The sequence below is a fragment of the Phoca vitulina genome, unplaced genomic scaffold (assembly GCF_004348235.1).
Source record: "Phoca vitulina isolate PV1807 unplaced genomic scaffold, GSC_HSeal_1.0 scaffold56, whole genome shotgun sequence".
In the NCBI taxonomy this organism is placed as follows: Eukaryota; Metazoa; Chordata; class Mammalia; order Carnivora; family Phocidae; genus Phoca; species Phoca vitulina.
Genome location: NW_022589759.1, coordinates 314,994 through 336,844, shown reverse-complemented (window position 1 = coordinate 336,844; position 21,851 = coordinate 314,994). Strand labels below are relative to the sequence as shown.

The 21,851-nt window shown below is 51.7% G+C and overlaps 2 protein-coding genes across 4 annotated transcripts; one reads left to right on the top strand and one right to left on the bottom strand.

Annotated features, from left to right (window-relative positions):
- Window positions 1-2,312: 2,312 nt before the first annotated feature.
- Window positions 2,313-10,235, bottom strand: CHMP1A (charged multivesicular body protein 1A). The gene is made up of 7 exons (XM_032389773.1): window positions 10,152-10,235; window positions 8,399-8,418; window positions 6,408-6,485; window positions 5,349-5,495; window positions 4,822-4,950; window positions 4,279-4,466; window positions 2,313-3,785 (listed from the first exon to the last, which is right to left on the bottom strand). Exons 1-7 carry the CDS (start codon window positions 10,156-10,158, stop codon window positions 3,764-3,766), a joined length of 591 nt encoding a protein of 196 aa, XP_032245664.1. The 5' UTR covers window positions 10,159-10,235; the 3' UTR covers window positions 2,313-3,763.
- SPATA33 (spermatogenesis associated 33) lies at window positions 10,153-21,424 on the top strand. 3 transcript variants are annotated; one of them, XM_032389771.1, is made up of 3 exons: window positions 10,153-10,475; window positions 10,739-10,909; window positions 20,413-21,424. In XM_032389771.1, the coding sequence occupies exons 1-3, from the start codon at window positions 10,157-10,159 to the stop codon at window positions 20,616-20,618; spliced, it is 696 nt and encodes a 231-aa protein (XP_032245662.1). In that variant the 5' UTR covers window positions 10,153-10,156; the 3' UTR covers window positions 20,619-21,424. The 3 variants fall into 3 exon arrangements, with proteins under 3 accessions (XP_032245662.1, XP_032245663.1, XP_032245661.1); XM_032389772.1 differs by lacking the exon at window positions 20,413-21,424 and adding an exon at window positions 11,819-13,008; XM_032389770.1 differs by lacking the exon at window positions 20,413-21,424 and adding an exon at window positions 11,047-13,008.
- Window positions 21,425-21,851: the final 427 nt, after the last annotated feature.

Below are 21,851 nucleotides of genomic sequence, written 5' to 3'. Positions count from 1 at the left end.
GCGCACACGTGTGCGCCCCCATCCTCACGCGCACACGTGTGCGCCCCCATCACGCGCACACGTGTGCACCCCATCCTCACACACACGTGTGCCCCCATCCTCACGCACACGTGTGCCCCCCCATCCTCATGCACACACATGTGCCCACACTGTGCCCCTTGGCCCTGCTGCCCCCATTCTAGGCCAGAGCCTCTAAGAATGCCCCATCTGGGCAGGTACAGGCTTTAATAGGGAGGAGTTCCCCTGCCCAGGCGCCCTGGGCCCTAAGATGCCCACAAATAAGTGGACAGCCCCGTGCAGCACCTACCAGAAACTGGGGCGCCCACCTGTGCCTGCCTGGCTCCCCCTGCCCCTGTGAGGGTCCCTGCTTCTCATTCCCAGGCAGATCTGCCCTGACCAGAAGGGACACTGGTGGGGATTTGCGGATCACTTAGGATTGATTTAACATTAAAGGGTTTCTGTCCTGAGTTGGCCAGATCCCACCCAAAGCCCCCCACTCCGCCTGGCGGAGACAGTGCGAAGGCTCCCTCTGCTGGGCTGCGGAGGTAGCACACCGGAGTTTGCTACCGAACTAACTGTAACCCCGAGAGAGGCCACAACTGCAGGTGCCACCCTGGTCCCGGGGAGATCTCTGCTGTCCAACCTCAATTTGTCCTGCTAGTTTATTCCCATTTCCGCTCAACCTTGTTCCAACCTCAAGAGACCTTTCCGAGGAGTGAAGGACACGCTGGGTGGGGGGATGGGTAATCAGGACACAGAGGCTGCAGGAACCCCCTCCTTAGGCTGCGGGGGGATTCCTCCAGGGGCCACGTCTCCCCTAGTAAGGCCCACACGGGGTGCACAAGCAGCCCCAAGGAGCCTGTTCACACGCGGATGTGCGTGGGTGTGAGGGCCCTGGGAGGTGGGGGCTGTTCCCAGCCAACCGGCAGGCGCATGATTCGATTCGGATGGGGCCCCCCACAGTGGAATAACAGGAGATGAGCGCAAGGACGCGGGAACTGGTGTGCATGAGCAGAGCAGGGGCATTCTGGAGAAGCGCCGGGAGGACGGGGGAAGGACCGTGCACGCTGTCCTCTGCTGAGTAACGACTGTCCCACAGAGGGGCGGTGAACAGTTCTCAGTGCTTTGTGTTGACAGATGAGCAAAGACAGGACTACATGAGAGGCAGATTTCCGCTGTCAAGTAAGTTACAAATGAGGGGGGGATGGCCAGATTGAGCCTGATTAGAGCAAACTTGTGGTTTTTGGTATCCAGAGGGGCGTCCACACGTGGTTTCTGGTGTACAGGGAAGAAACACCCGTAGGTCCACATTGATATAAATAATGGAATAAGTAAACAGAGAGAAGGAACTCTTCCTTAAAACAGAACTGCAAATAGGAAATCACCGCGAATATTGTTACCAGGAAAATTCATCAAGGGGCACGAGTATCGGGCAAAGTAGGACAACGTTTGCAGATGATGCTGGCAGTCTTAAAATTTCTCCCCACAAGATACTCAACAGAGGGGAACATAAAACATCATAGGGGAGACGCCTGGCCCACACCACGTGTCCCAGGTGAACAGACAGCAACACCGTGCACCTGGTGTGGAGCACCGAGGACACAGTACCACTTCTGTGATGTCAACGTCATCGTGGGAAAATGTCCCATCAGCCCGAGTGGAAAGGCAGTTTGCCACATTACTGGCCGGCATGTCGCCAGGCCATCCAGGTCGGGGCGCCTCAGGGGCTCAGCAGGTGAAGCGTTCCGATTCTTGATTTCAGCTCAGGACGGGATCTCAAGGTCGTGAGATCGAGCCCCATGTTGGGCTCTGCTGGGTGTGGAGCCTGACTGGGATTCTCGGTCTTCCTCTCCTTCTGCCCAACCCCCACCCTCGCTCTCCTGCGATCACGCTACCTCTTAAAAAAACAGAACACCGACCATCTAGGTCACAAAGACAAATAGGACTGTCCCAGGTTGGAAGAATGGAGGGTCGCAAAGTGATTCAGCCAGTTACATGCGGTCAACTAGAAAGTGCACGTGGGGGGCGCTAGGATACAGAAGTACACAGAAACGGCGCAAATTACAACTTTTATGTACCTTTGAAGTCATTTCCACGTAAAAACTTAAAAAGAAAATTTAATACTTCAGACTCTAACTCCACCCGTAGGGGTGGGGGCCTGAGGACATGCATACCTCACCCCACCCACCCCACCTGCCCTCCTCCAGGTACCCTCCTCAGCCTCCTGCACGGGGGCTGGAGAGCCCTATCAAGGGCCCCCGTATGGCTCCCCACCCTACCCAAAGCCACTAAAGCAAAGCCGGAGAAAGTTCTCAGGGATCAATGTGTTTACTCACAACAGCATTTTAGGAAAATGGGCAAACATGCCCACTGCTCTATGATGAGCCACAGCCAGGGAGCTCTGCACCCACTGGGCACCAAGACAGTCAGGATCTTCTCTGAACCCCCAGCACGTGGGCATCCTGAGAGACCACAGCCAGGGAGTAAGGCGAGGCCGGCAGTGTGGAAGAAAAGCCAGACAGCACGCTGACCCGCCCTCTGGGTTCTCACACCAGTCTCGGGCATCCAGGTTGCTCCAACCCAACTGACCACACAGAATACCCAGGGACAAGCAAGTCCAGAAGAATCACACGTAGCAAGTCACGGTAAAGATCTCCAACATTTCTTTCCAAGAGCCACCGGTACGAGGACAGCGTGGGCAGCGGGAGCCTCTGGGAAGGGCTGGTCGGGTGGTCAGCCGTGCACGGAGCCGGGCCCCGCTCAGTACCAACCACGCAGTTCTCACCAGCTCACACCAAGAACGGGGCTTGGACCCAAATGCTCCCCATCTGCTGTCTGCTCCTTCTATTTTGGCAAAAAAAACAAAAAACCCTGGAAGCTTCAAGAAAACAAAGTAAACCTCAGGAAATGAAAAACGTGGAAACTGCTGCGTGTCCCAGGAACTCATCAGGAGGAGCTGCTGCTAGCCGCCCGGCCGCGGCTGCCACGGCTTCTCCCTGACGCTGGCCCCACCAGGGGCCCCTCTTGGAGCGCGCAAGCTCCCAGGTCGGACGGTGTGAGCCCACAGGCAGGAGGAGAGACCAGTCGGGGGGTGAGGGGGAGGCACCCATTATTTACAGCACAGAAGAAAACAACGCAGACGCAGCACCCCAAGCCGGAGTGTGGACCGCCTGCTCCTCGCTGGGAGGGACCACAGTGCAGAGCTGAGTTCCTACAGGACACACAGCACACCCCTCAGGGCCCCAGGCCCTCCAGAGGCAACAGTGGAACGAGGATGGGGGGCCCCTGGGTGGGCGTGCCTGGATGTGGAGCACGGTGCCTGACGCCAGGGATCCCAGGTGGGGCTCAGCCAGCTGGCCTCCAGGGGCCTGGCAGCAGGAAGAAGCCCTGACGCCCACTGGCTGACCACCAGGAAGGAGCACATCTGCCGTTACACGGAGTCTGAAGGCCCCCACGGCGTCCACTGGTCAGTCCCCGTCAACGTCTCAGAGGGTGGGGGGACGGGGGGGGCCTGCAGAACCCCGAGCTGGTCAGCCCAGAGTCACAGAAATAACCCACAGAAGTCAGAAAGTTGTGCAAACTCACCCACCAAGACACAGAGCCACCGTCTACGATAAGAGGGACAATTCCCAGGCCTGGAGGGAAGGGCCACGCTGCAGGGTGTGCAGAAAGGCAAGAGGCATGGGGACAGAGATGGAGCCCTCCTCCCCGGCCCTTCCTGCACGTCACGGCCAGGGAAGCAGGGCCCTGCAGGAAGGCTCGGCTAGTTTCTCAAGGCGGCCAACCTGCAAATCAACGACACAGCTCCTGTGAGGGAGGGCGGGGGGCAGAGGTGCCTCTGACCTGTGCTGTGCTCAATACGAGATGCCAACCCTGGGGGCCAAGGGCCCTCTATTGGGCCACGACCCTGTCCTCTCAAGCTCAGCTTTGCAAGGCTGTCCTGAGATAGCACAGGAAAAGCTTGGGGACCAGCCATGTGCTGTCAAGTATCATTACGTGAGTTCCTAAAGCGAACTGTGGACAAGTGTGTGAGCACGCGGCTGCCACCCAACACGGACACCGAGCAAGGGCAGGGGAGAGAGGCAGCCAGACGGAACCTGGGCTGGGCCTCGGGTGGGGGCCTCCTCGGGAGGAACAGCACCAAAGCCCGGCCGCACGAGTTCTCCTCCTGAGGCCTCGGTGTTCCCTTCTTCCCTTCCCTTCCAATGCGCCTCCTTCCCCCCCAACCGGCCGTCAGAACATGCGGTCACCAGCCCAACATGGGGGCACTGAGCCCACCTCCGAGACAGCTGGTCCTCCTGGCTGCGCACGGAGCTCTCGCCCACAGCAGAGGCGCCCTCGGGCAGCTGGCTGAGCTGGTCCAAGACCTCCAGGCCATTCTCCTCAGCGATCTGCACAATGAGGCTGTCCACCTGCTCCTGCGGCGTGGTCAGCGTGGTGGCCGAGCTCATGGAGTCCTCCATTACCTGGGGGTCATGTTCTGGGCAGGTGGGTGCAGGCCCTGGGACCTCCACTGCGGCCCCGTTTCTGGCCACCTTCTCAACCATGCTTCCTGCTCACTCCCTCGACCCGCACCAGACCTGCCCCCCGCAAGGCACTTTCTCCAGCACTCTCAGTCCCCTGGGTGCTGAGCTGGCCACTGCTCTGAAGAGGCGCTCACACCCTAGCCTCGGGCCTCCCTCTTATCTGCTAGACCTCCATGTGCTGGTCCAGACCCCGCAAGAGTCAGGTGCTCCGGAGGTGGCCCCCACAGAGGGAGGCCAGCCACGCAAGCCACCCCCCGGACCCACCCCCTGCACACCAAGACCACAGGCGACATACCGACGTGTGCACATCCAGGTTCTGCACCTGCTGCTCAAACCTGTCCATCACCGCAGAGACCTTCTGCAAGTCCATGGTGCTCAGCGCCCTGTCCAGGGCTTTGGTCACCTGCGCCATGTTCTTGGTCACCTGGCACAGGACGAAGTGAGGAGGCAACAAACTGAAGCAAGGAGACGTCACCCACGGGAGACGGGCCCTCGGCACTCTCCTCAGGCGCACAGGCCCCCAGGGCCAGCCAGACTCCAGCCCTGGCCAAGCCAAGCCGTGTTCAGGACCGGCTGGACCTCTCGGGACTGCGGGGCTCGCTCCTGGCAGGTCTCCAGGAAATGCTGTCAACTAAACGACAGACACGAGACCCAAGCCATGGCCCCTTAAAAAAATCTGAGGACACCGTGTCTAGTCCTTTGGTGCTGCCCCTATGGTGTGGAGGGAATCCCCACTACACCACCAACGGGGTCCGGCACGGCTCCTCGACTCTGCCGGCCGAAGCTGGCCCACGTGGCGTATGACTCGGCACGAGCACTCACCCCCTTCATGGTCACGGCCGTCTGCACCTTGGAGGCCACTGCGTCCACGCGGGATGCCATGCGGAGCCAGTTCACACCTTCATTCTTCTTGCGGATGGCATTCTCGGCGTACACACGCGCACACTCCACGTTCTTCTGCTGGAGGGCCTGAAATTCGGGGGAAGCACGAGCTGGGAGAATGTGGCTGTTCTATGAACAGCCTGGTCCTGGCTTGTCCTAGGCCGAGATCTGCTAGCACGGGGCAGCCCCTTTGGCCTGTGAGCTTCATGAAAATGCAGAAATGCCAGGCCCCTGGCCTGTTCAGGACCTAGGGTGTCCAGGCAGGGTGCCAGACCAGCCCGCGCTGGGGGATACACAGGAGACCTGGTCCCAGGGACACAGCCGCCTCTCCCACCTGCCAGCCCGTCCCCTCCGGCCGCACACCCTCTTCGGTCTCTTCAGCCGCCCGCACCACAGGAGCTCACAAAAACCACCGAGGCAAATGCCGACGCCAAAGCAAGCAGGACCATGGAGGAAGATGAAGGAGCTGACTGGGGTCAGTCCTCCAGTTTCCCTTCTGCCCTGGGAGTGCCAGTTTGGGTGAGGGGGGTCACCAAATTCTAACACCCCCAGGAGCCAGCCCACCCAAGCAACAGCTGTCTGGAAGTCCCCACTGAGAGCAGCCAGAGCCTGCCTCCCCCCACCTCCCCTCTGCCCCGGTTCTGAAGCCTGAGGCAGGTGCTCTGCAAGGAAGAGGGCAGGAAGGGACAGGGCTGCGGCAGGGACGGCTGGAAGCCCGCATCCCACACACTTTGTGAAAAATGCGCGTTCAGAACTTTGAAAGTGAACAAAAGGCATGGACGTTCCATGAAAAAAGCGAAGGCAACACACAGTTCTTTTGCTCTGGACGCCCCTTAGTGGGCAGGGAGGCAGAGGGGGGCCACTGAGGCCCTGAGCAGGCTCCTGAGAACACCGAGGGCCAGAGTCGTGGGGCGCCCCTCACACAAAAAGAAGACACCAGAACAATGCAACAGAAGCCCCAGAAGCAAGGGACGCGGCCCGGGCGCGCTGCAGCCTCACCTTCTTCACTTTGGCCTGCTCCGCCTTGGAGTCCTTCTCTGCCTTCTTGGCCAGCTTCTCCAGCTGCTTTGCCGTGAACTGAGCAGAATCGGGACACTCAGGTCAGACACACACAGCCCGTCCTTTGGTACCTCCCCACCCTCCTCAGTACCCCCTGCCCCGACCGCACAGAGAAGGTGCACAGCCTGCCAGTGTCCTCATGGCCCCGGGCTGCATGGAGGGAGCTCCCTGGGTCTCTGAGGCTCAGGGGACAGGGAGGGCTGTGAGGGTTTCCTAAAATGTCCTAACCCAGAATGCCTAACCCAAACCCTCCCCCAGAGTGGAAAGTTAAAAAGCCAACTCACACAGGAGCTCCTGGGCGGCTCAGTCGGTGAAGCATCTGCCTTTGGCCCAGGTCCTGATCTCAGGGTCCTGGGATCGAGCCCCACATCGGGCTCCCTGCTCGCTGGGGAGCCTGCTTCTCCCTCTGCCCCTCCCCCCACCCCCTGGCTCATGAGCTCTCTCTCAAGTGAGTAAAATCTTTAAAAAAAAAAAAAAGCCTACTCACACAATCATTACTACTTATGGATTTTCTTTCTTTCCTTTTTTTAAAGATCTATTTATTCATGAGAGAGAGAGTGCACAGGTGCAAGGGGGAGGGGCAGAGAGAATCTCAAGCAGACTCCCCGCTAAGCGCAGAGCACAACATGGGGCTCGAACTCAGGACCCTGAGTTCATGACCTGAGCCAAAACCAAGACTGAGCCACCCCTACTTACGGATTTTCAACTTTTGGGAAAAACTCGACAGAATCTGTTTCAGGCGACCCCAAGTGGTAATACAGAATTCCCGATGAACATACACCTCAAAGTGTTCTCTTCACAGAACATTGTGTTTGTGAGGGACTGCTGGGCAGTGCATGCTCCCAGGCCTGGTCGGAGGGGTCCCCATAGCTCCCCCAAAAAGGCCTCATTTAACCAGGAAGCCAGCAGGAGAGAATGCTCAGATAACCCAAGTGAAAGAGTGACCTTCCAGAGGCCCATATAGCTTCCTGGCTGGTGGTGCTCGGTGTTCCCTCAGCCTGAAACACCCTCCTGACTGGGACTCCCCCACCCTGCCCCTCAGCCGCCCCCCCAACTTGGGACTTTCTGTCACATAGAAAGCGTTTCTTGTCAGCCTACCTCACACTCCTACATTCCTTTTTTTTTTTTTTTAATATATTTGTCAGAGAGAGAGCACGAAGGATGTGAAGGGCAGAGGGAGAAGGAGACTCCCCGCTGAGCAGGGAGCCCGATGTGGGGCTCGATCCCAGGACCCTGGGATCATGACCTGAGCCGAAAGCAGGTGCTTAATCAACTAAGCCTCCCAGGCACCCCCTCCTACGTTCCTTCAGGGAGAAAATCCAGATTTTCCTGACCCAGGAATCTGGCCCTGAGCACCTTCCACAAGGTGGAAGCTTGCTGAACAAAGTGCCTGGGGCCTCCTGGTATTCCCTGCCCTTCCTCTCCATTGCAAAGCCAGTGTGATGAACTACAGTCAGCAGCTCGGGCACATCACTCGCGCCCAGTCTTTCAGAACTAACCATGGATGGTTAACTATGGAGGCATTTAAGGGAAGTGCAGCAGAAGCTTGCCCTGGATTAATTATAAGAGGCATGCTCCGCTGCTCAGAACACTCTCCTTCAACATGATTTTAAAGAATTTGAAACCAGTTTTAAATGCCTAGTGGAACATCAAGGGATGCACCTAATACCCAAGCTGTGTTTCTTGAAGATAGCAGGCTCACTCCCTCATGGACAAGCCCATGTGATCTGCTTCTGCTCAGCCCAAGACAAGGAAAGGATTAATATGCCATCAAGCCAACTCAATAACCTCCCCTTTGTCATCAGTCCGAAAGAGCACTGCGCAGAAATCACGCAATTGGTAATCCGTCCTTCTGAGTGTGATGGACACCATTTGTCCTCATTTGCTAATCACCAAGACAGGGTTGGGGTGAAAGGTCCTTCAGTACATACCTTCAACTGGAACAGCGTATCTGCAAAGAAAGGAGATGGTTTGAGGATTTCAACTGGGACAAGTGGCACTTCTAACAAGCAGATGGGGCCACTAAGACCCTCCTAGACACAGAGAGCTGGAACAGGATGCACGCATGGATGGGGCCTTCAGGGAGGCCCACCACACACTGGAGGCAGCAGATGGACTAGTGCCCCATCAGTCAGAGGGCAAATGCAGAGGCTCCAGAACCTCTGCTTCCTTACAGGTCATACCAGGGGGGTACCAGCTGACCTCAAGGATCAGTGTGCAGACAAAACAGATCATGGATGCGGCACGTGGCCCACAGTGAAACCCCGAGTGGCGGTTTGTAATTACAGCAACTTTACAAAGGCCCTTGGGATTCTTTCCCAATTTAATAAAGCTCAGCACTGGACAATCTGTATTTTATATACTCTTTATCCCCAAAAGTAACTGGATCAAAGTAGCAATATGAGGACTCCTGTGCTATCAAAGACCTGACCCACAGAGACCACCCTCCATGGCATCTGGCAAGTCTGAGCCATCAAATCGGGCTCAAGTGCCTACCTGTCCACATGGAGGAACCAAAGAAACTTGAGAGGATTAAGAGCTAACTCTCCGGATAGCCACACTTGCTACTCACTCACCAAAACTCAAGAGCCAGGTAGATCCAGATTCACATTTAAACTATCTCAATTTATTCCATTTTTAAACGTGCAGAATGATGTCTGGAAGGGTTTACCACACTAGCCCAGAATTAAGAAACTGAAATCTGTAACCAGGCCGAGGGTGCGTTCACAAATGCAAATCAAGACCCCCCAGCTGAGAGCCTCGGGTTTCAGGCACGCCCTGTGCGAGCCCTGTCAAGGCCAGAGCCGCCGTGCAATCCGTAAATCAGAGCTGACTGGACACAGCTGACAGGCAGAGTGCCTCCCGCAGGGAAAACAAGGCGCGGTGCGGCCAGCTCTCCAACTCTCCAGCCTTCGGCGTGACTTAAATCACCGTCTCTCCCTGCCTTGGCTTTCTCATCTCTACCTGCGCAGCAGGAAAGACTCTCAAGAGCAAAGAGCGGTTAGGGCAAAACCTAACCCTGGAAAAGAGTGATAACGGCCCAAAGGAAATCACCAAACTGCGGAGTAAAACCCAACAGCTGCGGTGGGGGTGTGGTGCTGTCCATCCGCTGAGGCAGCTGGTGCAGAAGTTCCTTCGTGATGACGACGCTGTTGTCCAGCTCCTCACATTTCACAAAGTGATTTTCAAAACCTCTCGACCGCACCAGCCCTTACACACTCCAGCAAACGCAGTACCTCACTTTATCACCCATCCTTCCTGTTCTTTGGTGTCCCTGGGCGCGGAGCGGGGCGGAGTGGGTGCCGCAGGCAGTGGAGGCCGAGGCTAGGGGGCTCAAGCTCTAGCTCGGCTTCCCATCCGCAGAAGGGGGCATCAAGTTCCTACCCCACACGCACAACCGTGCCGGGCACGTAGTGAGTACTTCTCGCCCGAGCTCTTCTTTTTTCTGAGTGGTGTTCTGGGGACAGGGGTGCAACTGTCTCCTTTTCCGGTGCCCTCTGACCTGACCTCCCAGGGCCCCAAAGGTCGATGTCCCTCGCCGGTACAGGAACTGGGGGTGTGGGGGCTGGACGCTGAGTCTGGTGAAGGGGGTGAGGGTCCGGTATCGAGGATAAGGATCGGGGTCCGGGGTCCCTGATCGAGCCCCGCGGGTCCCGCCCTCCCCCGGAGGGCGGGGTCTCTTACCGTCCATGGCCGGTCCGGCAGCGGCAGCGCTCGCACGAACGGACGCACGGGATTCCGGGGCCGAGTCGATCGCCCCTACCAGCTCCGCCGCGCGGGAACTTCCGGGGTCACCTCCCAGTTCCGGCGAGCGGCAGCTCTCGCGAGAGCACCGCGCTAGTCGCGTGGGCGGGGCGTTGCCGTGGCGACCCGCGCCGCTCGGCCACGGGACCCTCTGTGAGACCCTCGGCCTGTGCGCCCGCGGAGGTGCCGAGTGCCGCGCTGCGCCGGCGGGGGCGGTGGGCTCACCTATGGGACTTTCCAAAAGCAAACACAAATCTAGGAAAGGTAAAGGAGCGCCGGCCCGCCGTCTCCTCGGCCGCGTGGCCGCGGTTCGCGCGGGGTTGCGGGGGTGCTGGGCGCCCCGCCCGCGCCTGCTCGTCCGCGCTGCGCCGGAGTCCTCCCTGATGACCGTGCCTCGGGGGTCTTTTCACGCATGTTCAGAGAAATGGAAGTGACACTCTGGACCAAAGCTGGCAACTGGAGGGTGGGGACCCATGGCTCTAGCTTCAAGAAAATAACACGACTAATTCACTGTCCATGGATTTCAGGTGAGGAGAAAAAGAAGGGGCGCGGCTCTTCCACTGCAAAGACTAAGGAAAGGTCGATGGACAGGCGTTCTCAAGAGACCGAGAGCCCTCCAGACACCAAGGCTGCAGAGAGCTGCCAAGGGAAGAAGGGGGCAGCCAAGCGACAGTGGCCTTCTTCATCTGAAGTCGAAGGTAGGACATGCCCAGGACCGGATGGAACCCGAGGGCAGGAGTTTGGGGGTGGGATACTAATGGCAGGGGCTCTAGGATCTTTATCTAGGAGGTAAATATCCAGGATTGTAGGTGGAAAATGTATCACAATATGATAGGCGCCCAGCGGATAGTCAAGAGGGGCTGCGCGGGGTACACAGCGCACTCGCCGATCCTTCAACGTCCCGCAGACCCGAACAGCACGGTGGAAGGCTACTTCAGTCTGGAGCACAGTCGTGTAAGAAGGGATGTGGGAGCCCCTGCCTGGGCACGGGGATCAAAGGGACTAGAATGTTGGTGGGACAAAGGGGTCGAACAGTTTGGCAAATTTATTCACTTTGTTTGCAGCCCAGGGTGACTAGACGTTTGCATGTAGGTGGGGGGGGCGGGGATGAGGCCACAGAAGCTGCGGAATAGGAAGCCTTTCATCTGTTTTGTCATGTGCGTTGTGGAAATGGAACTGTTAAAATAGTTAAAACAAGGGAGGTGTGATGGGGTTTGTGCCTTGGAAAACTGTTTCTTTAGAGTAGAGGCTGTTGGAGGCAGTGAGGGGACCGGTCCTAGGCCCAAGGCTGCAACTGAGTAGGAGCTAATGAAGCACCGGCAGTAGGAATTCCAAAAGGGTCCAGGATGTAGAACCAGCAGAACCTGCTGTTGGATGAGATGTGGGAGGTCCAGGGCCATGAGTTTCACTGACCATGAGAATGGATGGTCAGTGGATCAGCCGATGTCAGGAGGAATGCTGGCCTGGCAGGGAGAGAGGAGCTGGGCGCAGGCTCAGATTGAGGCACCTGTGAGGTCATCAAGGGCGGGAAGCTGTTTGAAATGAGGGTGTTGGGCTTGGGAGCAAGGCCTGGACTTCAGATCCTGATGTACACATCCTTGCTTAAGAGTGGAAGACTGCAGGAAGGGCCAGAGTCCTGGGGAGGAGGTTTGGAGAATGCTACCAGTCCGTCAGGAGCCTTCTGGCTGCAAGCCACACAACAGCCAACAAGATACGGCTTTACTGCTGAGCGCTTCAATGTCCCCCAAATAAAGGGTCAGAGGAGGGCACTCAGGGTGGCTTGCTCAGCAGCATGCAGTGACATCAAGGACTTTGGGTCTACACTTTGCCACCCTCAGTATCCACGGTCCCCAGACAGCTGGATGGCTCTAGGTGTCACATGCATATGGGACTGCTGTCCTGTCCCTTCCCCTGCTGGACTTCACTTGCCCAACATTGCTAGGATGGGCTCAAATGTGAAAATTCTGGGGCTGGACCTCTATCAGCAAGGGCAGGTGTGGGCGGGGGGTGGGGGTGCCTGCTGGAGAGGCACAAACAGTGTCTGTCACACCCTCATTTCAGAGGGTAGAGAGAAGTTGGACATAGAGGGGAAAGGTCAGAGAGCAAGAGTGAGGATGGACTTTCCAGAAAGAAGGTGAAGAGTGTGGTTTCTCCATATAAGGAAACATCTCAGCAGTAACACAGAGCAAGCCACTGCCCACGTGCTGTACCACGGAGGAGTTCCCAAATCCTGATACTCCCCAAAAGAAGCCAGATGTAAAGACCACATATATTATTGTTCCATTTATATGAGATGTCCAGAAAAGGCAAATTTATATAAAGGGAAGCTTGGACTAAGGGTGGGAACAGAGATTAGCTACAAATGGGCAGAAGAAGTCTTCTGAAGGTGATGGAAATGTTCTTAAAACTGGATCGATGGGTGTCCAACTCTGAAAGTTTCCTAAAAATCATTGAATGGTATGCTTTAAACAGGTAGTACGTAAATTAGAATGCAACAAAGCTGTTAAAAAAGAAAGAAGGTAATAAAAAAAACTCTCAAAGAAAGAAGGTAAAATAGTCGACAGTGTCGTATGTTGCAAAAAGATTGAGTAAACCCAGAAAAGACCATTGAATAAGGCGAGTCGCTGGTCTTCGTGGCCTTGCAGAGAGCACAATCCAACAATCAGAAGTGAAGACAGACACATGGTCTGCCAGGTAGAACATCTAAACTAGGGCAAGAGCATCCTCTCCCAGTATGGAGGTTCCTCAAAAAGTTGAAAATAGAGCTACCGTATGATCCAGCAATTGCACTACTGGGTATTTACCCCAAAGATACAAAAGTAGGGACCCGAAAGGGTACGTGCACCCCAATGTTTATAGCAGCAATGTCCACAATAGCCAAACTGTGGAAAGAGCCAAGATGTCCATCAACAGATGAATGGATAAAGAAGATGTGGTATATATATACAATGGAATATTATGCAGCCATCAAAAGGAATGAGATCTTGCCATTTGCAACGACGTGGATGGAACTGGGTATTATGCTGAGCGAAATAAGTGAAACAGAGAAAGACATGTATCATATGACCTCACTGATATGAGGAACTCTTAATCTCAGGAAACAAACTGAGGGTTGCTGGAGTGGGGGGTGGGGTGGGAGGGATGGGGTGACTGGGTGATGGACACTGGGGAGGGTATGTGCTCTGGTAAGTGCTGTGAATTGTGCAAGACTGTTGAATCTCAGATCTGTACCTCTGAAACAAATAATGCAATATATGTTAAGAAAGAAAAAAAGAAGAATGTAGCAGGAGGGGAAGAACAAAGGGGGGGAAATCGGAGGGGGAGAAGAACCATGAGAGACGATGGACTGTGAAAAACAAACTGAGGGTTCTAAGAGGGGAGGGGGGTGGGAGGATGGGTTAGCCTGGTGATGGGTATTGAGGAGGGCACGTTCTGCATGGAGCACATGGTGTTATGCACAAACAATGAATCATGGAACACTATATCTAAAACTAATGATGTAATGTATGGGGATTAACATAACAATAAAAAATTAAAAAAAAAAAAGAGCATCCTCTCCTACATTTGTGTTTTAAAGCTGAAAATTTTCCCTATTAGGTTTGGAAAAGGTAGGATTTTTGGAAGTCAGAGTTTCCTTCAAATAACCTAGTACCATAGAAGCCTTAGAGGAATGCAGAGTCCTGATGAGTCAAAACTCCTGTGCATTACATAATTAATAAAAGTAGGTATTACTACTGTGGAACGGAAATCAGAAAGTTCTTGCTGGGTCGGGGAGGGGGAAACTAGCTGACTGGAGGACTCTGTAAGGTGATAAAAGTTCTGCATCTTGTTTGGGTGATTACAAAGGTGCGTACAATTGTGAAAACTCATCCAGCTGAACATGTTAAGAATTGTGCATTCTATCTTGTGTGAATTGTGCCTCAAAAAGCTTGGAAGACAAGTCCTTGTCTCTTAGAGCTGCACCCAAAATACTGAAGTATAAATCGATGTGATTGATGGAGATGGTATCTGAGATTTGTTGCAAAGTGAACGAGGATAGTGTGGCTGAGGATATTTTCCAAAGGCAGCCACCACTCCTCCTCTCCCTCTCGTTTTACCGTGTGACCTTGATGCTCCTCCCACCTGGGGGAGTCTGTATCCTCTCTCAAATCTCTGCAAGCTTGACATTTTCTTGTAACAGTAGAATGTGGTGAAAATGGTTTCTGAGGCTGGGCCATGACCGGCGATGCAGTCCTGCCTTGCTCACAGGAACCCAGGCTGGTGCTTGGAACCGAGAGCTGCCACATCATGCTGTCAAGAAGCTCAGCCACTTGGGCAGGCCATGTGGGGGTACTGCAGTCAGCAGTCCTGATTGCTAAGTGCCTTCCAGCCCAAGTGCCAGATTGTGAGTGGACAAACCTTTAGGTGATTCTAGCCCCTGGCTTTTGAGTCTTCCCAGCTGAGCCACAGGACCCCATGTAGCAGCAGCAGCGGTGACCAGCCCTGTGAACGGCCATCTTGCACGTCCAGCCCAGTGGAGCCTTCCGAGAACTGCAGCTCCAGACAACACTCAACTGTAGCCATCTTGGGACCATAAGTGATAGCTGCCTAGTCAAACCTGTCCTGAATTCCCGACCCTTCAAATTGTGAGAAAATAAAACCATTGTTTTAAGCTAATAAAGTTTGGGATAAGTGGTTACACAGCAGTAGTAACCAGAACAGAGGCTAAGTGCTGGGGCAGAGATAAAGTCTGATTGTGGGTTTTAACTGTGGCAGCTGTGTGATGGGGCATATCATCTTGTCTCACTACTTATGCATATACTTAAAATTTTGCATTCCAAAATTCACATACATACATTATAGAGATTAATACACCAGAAATTTGCAATCAGCCAGTTCCAAAATGCTGGAAATCCTACTGAGAAAGAAGACCCTAATTTTTCTACAAATAAATGACATCAGGGTGCACGGGTGGCTCAGTCGGTTAAGCATCTGACTCTTGATTTCAGTTCAGGTCATGATCTTAGGGTTGTGAGATCGAACCCTGCATCGGGCTCTGTGTTGGGTGTGGAGTCTGCTTAAGATTCTCTCTCTTCCTCTGCCCTTCCTCTAAAATCCTCTAAAAATTTTTTTATTTTTTTTTTATTTTTTTATTTTTTTTATTTTTTTTTTTTTAAAGATTTTATTTATTTATTTGAGAGAGAGAATGAGAGACAGAGAGCATGAGAGGGAGGAGGGTCAGAGGGAGAAGCAGACTCCCTGCTGAGCAGGGAGCCCGATGCGGGACTCGATCCCGGGACTCCAGGATCATGACCTGAGCCGAAGGCAGTCGCTTAACCAACTGAGCCACCCAGGCGCCCTAAAAATTTTTTTAAAAAATGACATGAAAAAAAAGGAGGGTGTCTTAGTCTGCTTGGGCTGCTATAACAAAATACCATACACTGGGTAGCTTCAACAGACATTTATTTGTCATAGTCCTAGACGCTGAGGAGTCCCACAACCTGGGTACCATGATTTGGTTCCTGAGAGGACCCCTTCTTGGCCTGCAAACAGCCATCTAATTGCTGTGTCTTCACATGGCTGAAGAGAGAGGATTGTGGTCTCTTCCTCCTGCTGTAAGGGCACTGATCCCATCATGGGGGCTCTACCCTATGACCTCAATTCAACCTGATCCCCTCTCAAAGTCCCCACCTCCAAATACCATCCCATTGGGGATGAGGCCTTCAACATATGACTTTTGGGGGGGATACAAACATTCAGTCCATAGCAGAGAGGATTGTACAAGATTTGAGGAACCTAGGTACCAAATACAGTATAGGCCTGGGCTAAGTCATTCTTGAGATAACCAAATTGGGTATTAGATAATAATACAGAATCAATGGTAGTTTTCTTAGACGTAACAAGGCTATTGTGATGCTAAAACAATCCTTATTTGATAGAGCGCTATACTGCATTATTTATGGGTAAAATTATGTCTGAGATTTGCTTGAAAATACTCAGAAAAAAAACTGAGGAAGATAGAAAAGACAAGGTGACAAAATATTGATTGAAGCTGAGTGATGCATATATGGGTACTCACTATACTATTCTATTTTCATGTGTGTCTGAATATTTCCATAGTTTTTTTGAAGGTATTATGTGATTATTTGCAATAAATTTTTGAAAAAGAAGAGAAACTTAAGGAACATTTGTTTCTCAGCTACTAAAAATATACTGAGTGAAAAAAGTCAAGTTCAAAAGGTCACATGGTGCATGACTCCATATATATAATGTCCTCCCAGTGACAAAATTATAGAGATGGGAGAACAGACCCGTGGTTGCCAGGAGTTACGGATGGCAGGGAGTGGGGAGGTTGCAGGGGGAGAAGGGTGTAGCTATTAAGATATAGTGAGGAGGTGGTCTTTGTGGTGATGGAACAGTTCTGTACCTTAATCTTAGTGATGTTTACATGGGATTAAATGACATAGAACACACATTGTGCCAAAATCAATGTCTTGGTGTTGTTATATTGTACTGTAGTTACATAAGATGTTAACCATTGGGACCACTGGGCGAAACTGGGTGAGCGTATATGGGACTTCTCTGTACTTTTGCAACTTTCTGTGAATTTGTAACTTCAAAATTAAGTTTAAAAATTTATCAAAATTGGGACACCTGGATGGCTCAGTTGGTAGGCTCAAGTCGTGATCTCAGGGTCCTGAGATGTAGTTCCAAGTCGGGCTCCGCACTCAGCAAGGAGTCTGCCTGAGGATTCTCTCCCACTCCCCCAACCCCCATCCCCTGCTCATGCGTTCCCTCTCAAATAAAAATGTGTGACTCTTGATCTCAGGGTTGTGAGTTTGAGCCCCATGTTGGGTGTAGAGATTACTTAATAAAATCTTTTTTTAAATCTATCAAAATTTATAATAATTAAAATAATGTACGTCCAGTATAATATTGGATCAATGCAGGGTGCGTGGGTGGCTCAGTCGGTTAAGCATCTGACTTCGTCTCAGGTCATGACCCAGTGTCCTGGGATCCTGGGATCGAGCCCGAGTTGGGCTCTGTGCTCGCTCGCTCTCAAATAAATAAAATCTTAAAGAAAATACATCAATGAAATAAAAAATATGAACAAGAATAAACCCTTACTATGAGTACGTGTGTGTTTGTGTGTAATTAGCATGTAATAAAACTAGCACCAAAATGAAGTGGCAAAGGAAGGATTATACAATAATTATGCTAGGAAAATTGCTTGACATTTTAAGGGAAAGTTCAAGTTGAATTTTAACCTCCTGCCATATGCTCAAATTTCAGATGAGTAAGAGTGAATATAAGAAGTGACTATAGGGGCACCTGGGTGGCTCAGTTGGTGAAGCGTCTGCCTTTGGCTCAGGTCATGATCCCAGGGTCCTAGGACTGAGCCCCATGTTGGGCTCCCTGCTCAACAGGGGGTCTGCTTCTCCCTCTGCCCCTCCCCCACCCCGCTCGTGCTTTCTTGCTCACTCTCAAATAAATACATAAAATCTTAAGAAAAAAGTGACTGCAAAAAGTAAGATGTACTTTTTTTTTTTGTAAGATTTTATTTATTTATTTGACAGAGACACAGCGAGAGAGGGAACACAAGCAGGGGGAGTGGGAGAGGGAGAAGCAGGCCTCCCGCGGAGCAGGGAGCCCGATGCGGGGCTCGATCCCAGGACCCTGGGATCATGACCTGAGCCGAAGGCAGACGCTTAACAACTGAGCCACCCAGGCACCCCAGATGTACATTTTAATATGAGTCCTCAGTAGGGACCATCCTTCTAAGCCTCAAAACAAAAACATTGCAAAGATATATTGAAGGATTTGACTACATTAAGAAGTAAAACAAGGGGAACCATCTGCAATATGATCATGAAGGGGAAATCTCCTCAACATGCAAAAATCTCTCACACACCGAAAAGGTCAAAGTACAAAATGAGGAAAGAATAGGACATGCATTCACAGGAAAATAAATACCACTGGACCATGACCAAGCAAAAAGATGCTCAACCTCCCCATACTGGGGTAAAGCTTCAGGAAAGTTGAAGGTGACCAGTGGGGGCAGAAGTCAATACTTCCATTTTCATGTAACATGGGAAAAGATTTAGCAAACTGAAAATTAGGGGAAGGTATGGAGAAATGTCCTATTTACAAATTTTAGTGGAAATATATATTGATAAAATCTTTTTTTTTTTTTTTTAAGATTTTATTTTATTTTTTATTATTTATTTGACAGAGAGAGAGAGAGCGAGAGCAGAAACACAAGCAGGGGGAGTAGGAGAGGGAGAAGCAGGCTTCCTGCTGAGCAGGGAGCCTGATGTGGGGCTCGATCCCAGGACCCTGGGACCATGACCTGAGCCGAAGGCAGACGCTTAACAACTGAGCCACCCAGGCGCCCCCCTTGATAAAATCTTTATGAAAAACAGTTTGACAATATTTGCCAAAATCCTCCTTCTAGTAACTTACCCAACAAACCCTCACAACTGTGTAAATATATAAATGCAAGAATGTTACTACAGCATCACTTGAAAAATATAAAAATTGGAAATAACCTAAATTATGTTCATTCAAGGGAGCTGGTAATGTAATGGATGGGTCCCCAGATAGTGAAGTCCAGGCTGCCATGGAAGAGACCAACCTGTATGTGCAGACATGGAGCTCAGCCAAGCCATAATGTGATCCTAAATGCATCACACTGTGCATGTACATATGAAATGTCTGGAAGAAAAAGAATCCTCCCATATGCAATTTTTAATTGTGCATTATTTTTTAAATAAAATATTCATAGCCTTTTAGTCTTAATATATAAAAGCATATATAAATTAATGTAAAAAACGAACCCCCAATTTAAATTAAATGCAAAATATGAGATGCAGTGTTTGACTTAATGATAAAAATAAAAAGGACACTCTCAGTGCAGGCCCTGGGTCATTCACTGGTAGTTAAAACAATCAAAGCTGTGGATGTGGCACTGAAGACAGACAGAGCTATGGGGCCCCGGCATCTCCCTCTACCACCCGCCTTGAGCAAATGACCTCTCTGTGCCTCAGTACCTTCCTCTGTAAAACGTAGGTCATAAGAGGACCTACTTCAGGAAGCGTTGTGGGTTGGTGTTCACTGTCATTGTTCTAGGCTCAGAACGATGTCTGATGGAGAACGAGCCGCCATTCCCTGTGCCCCTAGGTAGCCGGGTTCATGAGGTATTTTAAGTGGGGCACAAAGTACACTGAAAAGCAGTAGGACCAGCGTGATGGCATTTTTATAACAATTACGTGACAATGGATGATTCTAACTCCACGTGCGTGCATATGCGCAGCGAGAGAGAGCCCTCGCTGTGGTGCCTGGAGAGAGGCCTAAAAGGCAGGGCCTCCAACCTGAAGCCCGGGGGGCGCAGGCGACGCAGAGGGGAGGCATGAAGGCACTTCTGCGTATGTATTCTATAACATTTGGCAAACTTGGCATTTCACAAGTCCTATGCAATCCTTGTAAGCTTAAGAAAATGTTGTGGCCCGTATTAGAAATGTTCATTCTTGAGGCGCCTGCGTGGCTCAGTCAGTTGAGCGTCTGACTCTTGGTTTCGGCTCAGGTCGTGATCTCAGGGTCGTGAGACTGAGCCCCATGTCAGGCTCCACACTCAGTGAGGAGTCTGGTTGAGGAGTCTCTCTCTCTCTCTCTCTCCCCCTCCCCCTCTGCCCCTCCCTCTGCTCACACTCGCTCTCTAAAATAAATAAACAAATCTTTTTTAAAAAAAGAAGAAATGTTAATTTTTCCACATTCTGATTGATAAGGTTCTGTACAGAGAGGGTTTTTTTTGGGGGGGGGGTGGGTTTACCAGATTTAGAATCCTTTAAAAACTGTGTATCTGAACCTTCAACTCTGGGGCAGACCCTGCCTCTTCTTTTCTCTCTCCATTCCCTTTCCTTCTACGTCTGTCACACAAGCTGGCCAGCAGCTCAGTCTCTCCACAGTGGATGGTAGAAGTGTGTCTCCCCCTTTCTTCCCTGAAAGAGGGTGCCTAGCATTCACCACCCTCATGCCTGAGTTGTCAATTGGTCAAAGCTCCGGAACACTCATTTACTGTTTGGACTGCTTTCAACCTTGCCCATTTCTTTTCCTGAACTACACATCTAATTCTTTTGCTTTGGCCCTAACACATGCATTGTCTGCCTTACAGAAGAGCTTTTCCACAGACATGCTAAATACCTGGATGTTTTCTTCCTTCTAGAAAAACCTGATGTAAAGGTAAAGGCGAGCAAGAAGAAAGTTGCCATTCCACAGATCATCATCACTAGAGCCTCAAAAGAGACTCTAGCCAGCTACAGTTCCATCGGAAGCGAAGAGCAGAGAACCATTAAGGAACAGGTGGAATGGGGCCCCTACTCCCGACACAGAAACCCCAGTACAGTAGACGCCTATGATTTACGAGAATAAACAAGCACCCCGAGTAGCTGGCATTATTCACTGTGCTCTGAGTCTCAGCGATGATGGCAGAAGGGCCATCCTGCCCTGTGGGAAGCTGCAGTTGCCCCTTCAGTAAATGAGGTTCCCCCAGTGACCACCTTGGTCTTCTCTTCCCCAGAGCTGCTGGCAGCTTGGCAGACAGAGGGCAACAGTGACTCTGGCTCAGAGACTGAACTTCGTGGTAGTAAGTGAATTAGTATACCTCTGTTGTAACTAGCTATGCAGGGCGATGAACCAGTGGCAGGTGGCATCTCTCTTTCTTGGTGGGCAGTTAAAGTCCTTCCTGTCCACTTCTGAAGGAGTGTGGTGTAAGTACTTGGCAATTATAGAGAATGAGATGTCCCCCACACTTGGAAGAAGGCTGGACTCTGAGGACTCACTTTCAACGCATCAAATCCCAGAACAGTAAAGTACACAGTCACCCTGGGGGGGGGCCCAAGGGCTCCTACCCTGACTGTAACTTGACGCAGAGTATTAAAGGATCCAGAAGAAGAATGTGGAATTGGGGCAGGGGCCAGACATGGCACTGAAAACTTTGGCAGTGGCCTTGTCAGAGCTGCTGTGGGAGGAGGGGAGTTGAGCTGACAACCTCCTATCTCCCTGGCTTTCAGGGGACCCCTGCTGGCGTTCCACCCTCCCCAGCAGCTCATGGGTGAGGCTCCACTCTCCTCCAGAGTGGCTGGAGAGAACGCCCTGCCCTGTCTGGTCTGAGACTTTTAGTCTGGTAACAGTATGTGTCGGTTTCCTTGGTTCCTAAAAGGTCAGCAGGCTTACACTTCGTCTTTATGTCTCTATCTATTGAGAAGAATCATATTTTTTTTTTAAAGATTTATTTATTCACTTGAGAGAGCGAGAGAGAGAGAGCACATGAGAGGGGGGAGGGTTAGAGGGAGAAGCAGGCTCCTCGCTGAGCAGGGAGCCCGATGCGGGACTCGATCCAGGGACTCCAGGATCATGACCTGAGCCGAAGGCAGTCGCCCAACCAACTGAGCCACCCAGGCGCCCCAAGAATCATATTCTTTTAGTATTAAATAGTACAACCGACTTCCAATCAGTTTCAGTATAACCCCAAAAAGAATAATGAATTTCACTTTGGCATTGTTTAGTAGCACATTATCAGCATCATTACTTGTATTTATTCAATACATTTATTTACCCATCCTGACTCACAACTATTCGTACAGAAAGATCAAGCCCATACAA

What these genes read in the sequence shown, in the direction of transcription:
- SPATA33 (XM_032389770.1), top strand. Translation starts at nt 10,157, where the DNA reads ATGGCCGGTCCGGCAGCGGCAGCGCTCGCACGAACGGACGCACGGGAT. An exon ending in CAAACACAAATCTAGGAAAG is followed by an intron (nt 10,476 to 10,738) that starts GTAAAGGAGCGC and finishes CATGGATTTCAG; the next exon opens with GTGAGGAGAAAAAGAAGGGG. An exon ending in TTCTTCATCTGAAGTCGAAG is followed by an intron (nt 10,910 to 11,046) that starts GTAGGACATGCC and finishes ACAATATGATAG; the next exon opens with GCGCCCAGCGGATAGTCAAG.
- CHMP1A (XM_032389773.1), bottom strand. An exon ending in ATACGCTGTTCCAGTTGAAG is followed by an intron (nt 6,486 to 8,398) that starts GTATGTACTGAA and finishes GATTCTGCTCAG; the next exon opens with TTCACGGCAAAGCAGCTGGA. An exon ending in GAGGACCAGCTGTCTCGGAG is followed by an intron (nt 3,786 to 4,278) that starts GTGGGCTCAGTG and finishes GTTGATTTGCAG; the next exon opens with GTTGGCCGCCTTGAGAAACT.